Genomic DNA, 10,236 nt, shown 5'->3' on the forward strand with positions numbered 1-10,236 from the left:
CAGTTATGATATTCTTATGGCTAGAGACGAAAAGAGGGCCAACGAGCGCTACACCGACCAAACGCCGCGTTCCTGGTGTCTGATTGGAGTGCCCTCGAGCGTATTCGCAGAGCGGTTGAAGCTCAGTGTTCGGAGGTCTTAGTGGCTCCCAGAGTGTTCCATTCTGAACATTTGGTTATTATGCAGTCGTAACGGGGCCTACTTGAGTTGAACTGTGTTTCGGTTGTCTTCTGCATGAGCATCAGCTGTACTCTAACCGCAGCTTCAGCCTACGTCACCTCTCACGAATCCCTCACAAATGGGCTGGGTGAACTTTGTAGAGAGCCGTTGGCATGTTTTTACGGGAGGTGGAAGCCAGCGCAAAACAGCTGTCAGCCGCATTCTGTGGTTCAAGGTGGCATTAATCAACTGCAGCCTTCGTTGCTCGTACTCTACCCCCGCATGATACCCTACGAGTTCTGGGAAAGTTTGAAGGTTCTGCATTTTTCTCCGACCCATTGCCGAGCTCTTCTATACCTGAAGCGATTCTTTGCACGCAAAAACATGGAACTACGGAAAGATCTTGAAGGGTGCTGGCGTGCGCTTTGACTCTGTCCACGTTTGCCTGTTTTTCGAGGGTAGCTGAGAGTTCTCTTCCCCATGATCCCACGGTGATCGACAAGCTCCTTGTCTCAGTGCCTCAAATATTTTGCCGAAGGGTTCATATTGTAAACAAAGAGCTATGGGAATGGCGTAAAAAAATTGTCGCAGCTCCTCTGTGCTGTGGGCTAGCTCGAAACACATAGAGCAGACAACTACAAGGAGACGAAAATACGGGCTCTGCTGTGATAATGCTTTACGTCAACTTCGGTAGTGAACAGAGCTATGGTATGCCCCGTTGGGCGTTGCACAGCAGTGGGTAATCAGCCGCAGCGGCTGTTCAAGGAACTGTGGGCTCCGCAATTTCAGGAGGCCGGTGCCACTTCTGTTGGTTCAGGAGTTCCCACGGAGCACGCCGTATCCCTGCAGGCAAAATGCGCAGGCTTTATTCCATCAATCGGATGCTTCTGATGAATCTTCATGGCCTGCGGATCACAGCCATAGCGAAGGAGCTGCTTTTAGGCTTGTTCGTTCGGCACTTTACTTTATGGAGCACTTACATTCTGGGTGGAGCTAGTAGATGATCAGGACGGAACTTCGTACTTGAGCATACAGCTCAAAGGAAATGGAAGGAACCGGTGGTACTCCACCTCATCCCAATAAAACAGCGTATAGTAGGCAAGTGCGCTGCTCAGCTGCAGGTACACTCTACCTAGGCGACAGTCTTGGATAAGGTTTTCATACATTTCATGAGACGTCACAACGTGATTTAGACTAATCAGGAGCTCCTTTGCTTTGAATCCGCTCCCCTGAGCGTCGGCCATTGGATGGAATGCAACAGACAGCAGGTAAGGGCCACTGTTTGCCCCTACCGAAGGTTGTTTTGGCTGCTCCTTTGGTTCCGTTGCTGTATTGTTAGCACTGCTGCTACCTTCATATGGTTTGCCCGTTAACCCTTCCTCTGCATCTGTTGAGCTGTCACCTAGCGCTCCTATAATTGGGCTTGTTGAACTGCTTTTGAGCATCCTGTCTCTAGGGTTGGAGCCGAACAGGCGTTGAAATACGGAAAGGAGCTTCCGATTCCCCGAGATGCCGACAGGCACCATGCTTGAACTCCAGTCATTTTCGCTTGCTGTTTGTGAAGGCTCAAGAAACGGCATAGGAACTGGACCAGCAATGTCGATCATCTCCTCAGGGTCGGACCGACCGCCTTGCCGTTTATCTTCCTTCAGCGTTGATGCTTGCCCAACCTACAGAAATAAGCATGATAAGTTTTGAAGGTCGTAGATGAGCTCGTGTGCTGCAGCGACAAAGCTTGTCTGGGAAGCTCTTTACTCGCTTCGCCTCTGGACAAAGCAGTGCACGCCACGCAAATGGCATAGTATGGGAACGCCGGTGCTCGTAGTTTCGCAGTCTGCTAGCTAGTAAAGACAACATCTTCTAGCTTAACAACGAGTCAGCCCACGTGGGCTGCAGACTTTCAGTTTAAGTCGTGCCTGCCATGTTTGTCATTTCATTTTTGTCCTACCTGCCCTGTACCCGAAATGGCATCTCCGCTAAGAGGCAGAAAGGAACCCCAGAACATCTTCGACGAAGCCCCACTTGCCAACGGGGGCAAATCGTGCAGTGCCTGATCAACACTGTGGTAGACTGCCTCAATCGTCGATTCACAGGCACGATCAAGCGCTGGGGGAAGCAAAGCAAATGTGGGTCCGAGTGACTCAAAATGAGTAAAACTTTCCGCTGCATTAGTGAAGTGTGGAACAACTGTAAGAAACTCATTTCTCGTTGGCACTGTGGCAGCATTCCCGGAAAAGCTGCCCTTACTCGTGCCCGAGAGGAAGTTCCTTTCTAAAGGTGGAGCATCCTCAATGTTTGCTGGTTTGAATGGGGAGGAAACGCTTGCATTTCCTCTCTCTGAGTCAAACGACCGTGGAGTGAAGCATGACTCTTCTGCCGTCCTGCCAGCTAGCGGGGCAGGGATATATTCCAATATAGACACGCCGGATTCTGTCCCCCCAAAGAAGCCTGTATGCAAGCCTTGGCAACACAGGATATCGGAGTTCGGCAGAGCAAACCAACTCACACATTGCTGCTGCGAGGCTTTTCAGCCACTGCACTTCTACCTAGATAGTGCTGGCTCAACACATTTTTGAGGGTTCAACAGGATTTGTTCCTTTGTGCGAAGTGCTCACTTTCACTATGAAGTGGAAGCAATAGTTTAAAAGCCCCTTTCAAAACTGCCACAGGCTCTTTGGCCTCTGGTTGAGTCTGAGCCACTTCCAGAACGAGAAACGCAGCGCTGCGTGACGTTTCTTCTTGAGTCTTCTCCACATAGCCTCGTGCAGGAGTCTCGTCGGTGTCATGAGTAATCTTTCTTTCATGTTTGACCAGGTGTCCCAGGGACTGAGTTGTACGATTGCACAATGAAGACGCAAAGAAGTCTTCGGTTTCCCTGCTCGCATCTGCAAACCGGCTGGCCAGCGGAAATGCAGCTATGATAGCAGCTCCTCTGGAAGGTCGCGGCCGCACGAGAGAGCACCCAATGGCGAAGCCAAGAGCAAAGGCCACAAATGCGAGGATGCACGCTAACCCAAGAAGCGTGGAAAGGGAAACGACAGTCGATTCCTTGGCGCTCTCTGAGGACATGTAGTAGCCCAGCAGCCAGGCATGCGATGGGAAGTCTCTCTATGTCACTGCTGCTGCTACACATAGACTCAGGGCATTGCTTTGCTAGCACTAATATTGCAAAAGTTAGGAGGATTCTCGGCACTTAAGAGAGTCAATTGTTTGGTCGCACCTTCCTTCTCAGAGAGGCTTCTTGGCGTTCTTCCGTCTGTAGCTAGCAACACTGATGTCGACAGAACTGGATCTGTCAGTGCAAGATAGAGCATGGCATTAGCTCTTTCCGGTATTTGATTTTCTCTGGATGCGCCAAGTCTCCAGGGCCTCCAGTGTTTAGGGTATTTCCCAAAGGCGCAGCGGCTTTTGAGTTGTGTAGTTTTGCCGTAGGGAAGCTGCCTCGTGTCTGTACCACGCAACGAGAGGATGGTAGACTGCCGTGGAGAACCATCATTGTCAGGGCTTAGAGAGAGGTCTTCATATGTGGATTCGCTGGTATGTGAATAAGTGCCAGAGTGAAGCGACTTGCACGAGCTGTCGCTGTAGCTGCTCTCCAGGTCGCTGGGATGATAAGAAGACCATGAAGCTGTTGGGAACGCTAGGGGTAGCGGTTGCATGCCACCGCCTTCCTGCGTATCCTTTTCTTCTTTTCTCGAGCTATCGACGCACTGTGTGCTGCCTGCTGCATCGTCTCTCCGATTGCGCGTTCCCACCAACAGTTCCTTCCGCATGTCACTTTGTCCCCTGCAACAATGTTCCTGTTGGCAAGGCTCAGAATGATCTCTTGAAAGTTATGCGTTGAGCTGTTTGAAACAAAGTTTAGTTTCCCAGCGGTGTCCCAGGAGACGAGGTTCTCTGCAGGACCTACCAGACGCCGCCCGACAATGTGTGTAAGGAGGGAAGTACCCCCACAAGTGCGCCAAGGAATCAGAAAATTTGAGCTTTTATTTCGATCACACTAAAGTGAAAATTCAAAATGAGTCTGGGAAAGACAAAATCCCCTCTTCCGTACAGCGGTTCCGCTGGGGATCTCCCGGGGACAGTGAAGCGGCCAATGCCCTTTTTTCTTGCGAACGAAATGGGGAATTATTTGTTCATAATACAAGCATTTGAAAGTGAAAAACAAATAAAGCAATGATTTCTTTGGTTTCGTGTCGATGCAGCTGACCTAAAAATCAAGGAGTCCGTGGGTCATCTAAAGGTAGCTTTAGGTACTTTTTGAGTACGCTAATTCGGCGTCACTCCCACTCAACTTGTTTGCAGCTTTATATTTTAGTTGATAATTTTCTTTTGCGTTGGATCCGATTAATAGACTTCTGCCACCTAGGACAAAGAGAACCAAAACATGGGTCACCACGTGCCAGCAAAAGTCACTAGCCCGCTCAGCTGTGCTCACTGCAAACAGTGCCCTGACAAAGGGATTGAGCACCAGAACGTCCACGAATAAAGCTTTTGCCTTTTCAGTGGTGCACAAAGAGCGCTAGTGGTACTGTGATTTTGGCTAGAGTATCACATTTTCAAGAATAGACGGTGAGTAACAGGATGACAGGCCTCTTTGCTCGCAGAACATTCCCAGGAACATGATTACTTACCAAGTGACTAACAAAGAGCTCAATGAAAACGCAGCGAAGCGGAATGATATTGTTCTGTTTATTGAGGCAGCATTTTCCTGGCCCACTATGGCTATAGCGGCAAGTGTGCAGCAAATTTTGTCGAATAAGCAAGCTCTGCGCTCCATTTCCAGGAAGAAATTCCTCTTTAACTCGAGTAATTTAGCATGATATTTTCACATCGCAGCATAATATGCCCATGGCTAGAGAGCTGTGGTGTGTATGCTCTGACGCCCTAAGGCCAGGCGAGCGATAAGGGAGTCCGGGAGTTGTCTTGTCAGCGGAATTGCCTAATCATCAAGCGCATGAAGATATACAGACAGATTATGGTTTTCGCATGTACGGGAACTTGGCATTGGATATGGGAGAGGCCAGACACTGACTGTTTCACTGTCACTGACATGGTGTCACTTGTTCAGCGGTCATCTGGTTCTGATGCTCGCTGCCGCCAAAAAGCAAAGAAATAGCACATTGGCCTACTTCTCTCGAGTTCGAAAACGTGCGTCTAAGAAGATTTGGGAATATAACGCTGCTGTGACTCTCCCGCTAGCTTTGGGGCAACACTGTGCTGGCTTGACGCTGTCTTGCCGCCTGTGTTTCAGCTAGCTTTGACCTGAAAACTTGTACGACGTATACTCTGTCGCTTTCCCCGCACAAGGCTTCTTTAAATTATTTTTGGAGTTGTCAAATACAGAAGGCTAAGCCCGTGCCCTCCCACAGCGGTCAAGGCTGGAGTTTGGCAGGGTCGGCAAACCGATTATCGCATGAGAAGAATCTTTCCTGGTTTTTCTCTAGCGTCTGCGTCTTGACAATGGGCAGCGCGTCCCAGGAATCTCATGCGCCTAATTGTTGGGATTGATTTATGGGAGTTACTCTATGCTGTCCAGTGGCTTATAGCGAAGACGGTGGCATCTGCTTTCCCGTGTGCTCTACAGTAAAATTGGCTCTACATTCCCAGGACGTTCCCGTTTTCATTTTCCTGTTAAAGTGGCAAGCTTTTAATCTTGGCCCTGGCTGGCTTTTGAAGCGAGAGCTTTTGGCGGAGAAAAGGAGGACAACAGTGGCGTTACAAGTCAGGCTATCTCACCCAATTCCGGCCCAGTATTCGGCTAAGCAGGGCCAGGGCAAAAATGTTTTCGCGGGTGTTTCGACGAGGCCGAAGTGAACAAGTCAACGGTGACTGCACTGCACATAACAGCGATGATGCTTGCCAATTTGAAGGCAACGCGCCAGCTGCTGCTCGTGCCCGTCAAAAAGAGAGAGCGAGCAATTCACGGCCACATGATGCATCCGATTATGAAATAAAGAATGGCCATTCCTGTTCTAGAGAGCTGCACAAAAAGCGCTGCAGCAAAGATCTGTCGGAACCAGCATCGCGCTCAAATGGGACTTCACCCGCAGGCAGTGCCGCTTCAAACAGCTACGCGGCACTTGCAGGGCGCATACGCTGGCAAAGTTCAGGCTACAATCTTGAGGATATGAGCTCCAGCGCGGATAAGAGCCGCCGTAATTTATACTGTGCTGCTTGTGGTGAGCTTGGGGGGGCTCTGTTGTGCCACGAGTGCAGTCCACGGCCTGATGCTTTCCTTCTTCATTACAGAAGGTCATACATGTACAAGGCTTTGGATGTACTTTTGAGCATAGCCGAATTTTTTGGCCTTCAGCTCCGTCGAGCATGGTTTTTGTTGCGGAGGTACTTGTTCACTGGCGCCGAAAAATCACAGCCAAGTGCCGCTGTGCATGAAAAAGCCGACGCTTGCGCTTTAAGCAAAAGTTCCCTGCCTCAAGGAAGCGCAAGCATAAGCCGTCGAAGACGTTTGGCAGGCGACGCCCAAAGCAAAAACTTACGAGGAACTGATTGTGTCCAGGCACGGCAACACCAACAAGAAGACACTCTGCTAACTCGATCTAGAGACACTGCTGAGAGGGCTCAGTCGTCTCCAAAGCAAAACGAGCCACAGAAGCTTCAGCTGCACAGCCCTACAAACGTCACCCACACGTTTTGGGCCATGGTAAACTTTGTGGAAGATATGCTGATAAGTTGGTCTTATGCACATCCCTTACTAGTCTGGGCAGCGTGGGGCATCCTGAGCCTTTGCTTTTACTGCGTTCTGAACTGCCTGTTATGGCCAATTCTGATCGTCCTCTTTTTAGCGCGCCGGATTCGATTCTATGTCTGGGCTGTTGTTGTAAGGTGGCGCAATTCCATCTTTTTTTCTGAAGACCTTGAAGCTCGTTTAGCAAAGCAGATGAGTGCTTCTGATGGCGCAGTTCGCCTCCCACTCTCTCAGCAAGCTACTAAACGAGGCAACTCTACTGAAATATTGTCTTTGCTGGAGAGCCAAGAGAAGCTTTTCTTTTCCATGCCATGGATGGCGGTAACAGGTTTCTCTTACTGCGAAAGACTAACATATCAAGAGCTCTGCATGGCTGTCACCCAGAAGCTCCTTAAGCCCAAAAGCGAATATGCGCGCTTAGCTAGCTGCAACGGGAGTGATGCCTTGCTGAGCCATTTACCATTGTCGGCGTTTCTGCATCCGCGGCTTCTCGCGAAAGTTGATCGGGTGATGGGGAGATACTGCTGGGTTCGGCAGCCAGGTTTCCACGTGACGCAGCAGGTTGTGCGCTTTACAAAGAAATCCATCGACGTCTTCCGCCAACAGTGCTTTGGTGACGAGCAGGGCATGCAGGATAGTTGCAACCCATTGAAGTGTTCCTGTTCATGCAAGTCTGCAGCAGACTGCAATTGTTTAATGGACGAATCAGATGTGATATGCTTGGTCAATGGGGCGCTTTCGCAGCCTCTGGACCCGACGAAACCCCTCTGGCAGTTCCTCTATCTAGAGAATGTCATTGTGCCCCCGGATCCTACAAGCAATCCCTTAGAGAAGGAACGCATTGGAAGTGTGGTCGTGTTCCGCATGCACCACGTAGTGGGTGACGGGATATCCATCACGCGCATGTTTTTGAAGGACTTCCTGTGTTCAATGCCGTCAAGCCCAGGGGGTACGATCATCGAGAAGCCCATGGCCCACAAAGAAATGGACGACAAACCAACCCCGTCAGAAAAGAGTGCTCCTGCTGAGGCCAGTGGGGAAACCTGCCATGGCCAGAGGCCCCTGGAAGAAACAAATGATACAGAAGACGCCGTTAAGACGCTTGAAAATGGTAGCCCTGCAATCGCTGCCAGTACAAGTACTATGTGGACAGCATCAGGCCCTTCGCAAAAGGCTTCAACTGAGGCAAGCGACGCGAACGAGAAGCTCTCACGTCCGGCGCAGGAAGCATTGACATTCCCAGGCACTGTTCAAGCAGTGGCCCCTCAGAAGCCACCCGTCTCTGTCTGCTCTGTTCCCGACACAGCCTTTTGGAGGCTGTTAGTGGCGGCCCGTTTCGCTTTCCAGCTTCCATTTTATGGAGCAGCTATGGCTATGCTGCTGAGTTATGACGGGCTACTAAAGGCTCCTCGGAGCGGCAGTGCGCACAAAACAAGGATTTCTCACCCCATCCGTCTACCTTTAAAAGAGCTAAAGGACGTTAAGAGCCGCCTTGAGGTTGTCCTGGCTCACCAGCAGGCGACCGTTGAGTCGCCAGTTTCTCCGTTTCCCAGCTTGACTAAATTGCTTTCCCGGGTTTTTAGGTCTTCTAAGGGTTCTGAGGGGAAGCCCCACCTGCCCGAGAAACAGAACGGCCAGGGAGCAGCCACAGTCACTACGAAATGCGCCAGAGCATCAAGCGGTGCCCAGGAAGGTATGAAAACTGTTCGACTGACTCTTAACGACATATTTGCTACGTGCATTGTGGGAGGGTATCATCGCTGCACAAGTCGGCCGAAAATCGGGACAGATTCCAATGGAACTGATGACACAAAGGCCGCAACGCAACCTCCGAGTACTAATCGCAGAAAGGAACAAATAAACTTTGTAGTGCCTGTGAACCTCCGTCGGCGTGATGAGGATGCGATGGATCTCCGGAATCGCTTCGCGTCCCTTGTCATTCAAATGCCGATCACCCCTAATGGCAGCTCATTAGAGAGGCAAGCATTCTTTCTTAACTTCTTATCCTGTTCAAAGAACAGTCTCCCGCTTGATGAAGATCAACACATCAATTCTGTGGTGTCAGCCGTTTAGTCTACATCATTTAATATTCTGGTACACACAGAATGTTCTGCGTACGATGATTCCAGAATGCGTGGAGTCCATGCGGCACTAAGGCGGTCACTGCGAAGCTTTGCCCTACCGATGGTCATGTGCCTAGAACGCTGGCTTTACGCCACTTGGCCCGACTTGCTGATGGCTTACTTTCTTCGTCTAACGCATAAGGTACGCATGGTATTTGTTCTTGGGGATGATGGTAAGGTTGCGCTTATTGAATATTATATTGTACTCATCTTTGATTCTCTGATTAGCTTGTCCCAGTACAGAAAATGCGACTGTTTCACCTTGAGCAAGTGCGAACAAACAGTGTGCTTCCTGGCATTGCCGCAGCTTATGGTATTTCGCGTGCTCATGCACTGGTGGTTGGTCATGGCCTTTAGGTTCGCACATGCTGTACCTTTAATTAAATGCAATTTCCAAATGCAGTTTGCTCTATCTCAGATAAAGTGGCCAATGCATGTCGCCTGATTGTTTGTTTACGAGTGGTAACGGTCCATAGTGACGTGGCTGCTCCCGGTGTGCGCAGATCTCGGTAATCTTTAGCAGCGTCATTGGACCGGCCTCGCTGCCCTATGTCCATTGCAGCCGCCTGCACGGCATGAACTTCGTCGTTCCGCAGCCTGGAGAGGCAAGCGCGAACTGGCGTGGTGCCATGAGACCCTGCTGTGTCTGCTGCAGATGCCTGGGAGCTAATGTTTGTCAGCTATGTTCCTCTTTGGGACTACGTGGCAACACATTAACCCCCCCTTATTTTCTCTTTATGCTGCTGTGGTCGTAATGCAGGTGGGTGTGGGCGTTTCGGCTTTCTCCTGCGGGGGAACAGTGAGCATCTGCGTCTCAGCAGACGAATCTGTGGTGGAGGATCCTGCTATTTTGCGGCAGTGCATCCTTGACGAGTACGAGTCCTTACGAGAAGCCTGCAGGGAGTTTGACTCACACCAAGCTTAGTAAGACCGGAATTTGCCGGTCTTCCAACTAAAGGCACCAGGTTGCGGCAGAGAGATCTAACCCAAGTTAATGCACTTCTCTTACTTCAAATTTTCTCCTGCCTCCACTTTTGCATCGCAATTCAAGTTGCCTGACACACATTAAAACACGTTGCACGTTTATGACTTTCGTGGGCTTAGCAGCCAACAAGTGTATTCTCAGCTTTACGAATAACTGCAACCTTGGCCAATTACGTTGGCTCACAAATTGGCCTCTTAGGTGAAGACCAACAAAATGTCGTAAACAGCATGGATGCCCACATGACACTTTGTCTCTAAAGC

General features: G+C 50.1%; 2 protein-coding genes across 2 annotated transcripts; one reads left to right on the forward strand and one right to left on the reverse strand.

The window, feature by feature from the left end:
• Positions 1-944: 944 nt before the first annotated feature.
• ENH_00051730 (hypothetical protein, conserved) lies at positions 945-3,228 on the reverse strand (the record flags this gene model as incomplete). Its single annotated transcript, XM_013581330.1, has 4 exons — positions 945-1,002; positions 1,183-1,829; positions 2,108-2,373; positions 2,775-3,228. 4 exons carry the CDS (start codon positions 3,226-3,228, stop codon positions 945-947), a joined length of 1,425 nt encoding a protein of 474 aa, XP_013436784.1.
• Positions 3,229-5,941: 2,713 nt separating this feature from the next.
• ENH_00051740 (hypothetical protein, conserved) lies at positions 5,942-9,916 on the forward strand (the record flags this gene model as incomplete). The annotated part of the gene is made up of 3 exons (XM_013581331.1): positions 5,942-8,796; positions 8,998-9,133; positions 9,752-9,916. The coding sequence occupies 3 exons, from the start codon at positions 5,942-5,944 to the stop codon at positions 9,914-9,916; spliced, it is 3,156 nt and encodes a 1,051-aa protein (XP_013436785.1).
• Between the last annotated feature and the right edge of the window lie 320 nt (positions 9,917-10,236).

This window comes from Eimeria necatrix, genomic scaffold (assembly GCF_000499385.1).
Source record: "Eimeria necatrix Houghton genomic scaffold, Enh_scaff40, whole genome shotgun sequence".
In the NCBI taxonomy this organism is placed as follows: domain Eukaryota; phylum Apicomplexa; class Conoidasida; order Eucoccidiorida; family Eimeriidae; genus Eimeria; species Eimeria necatrix.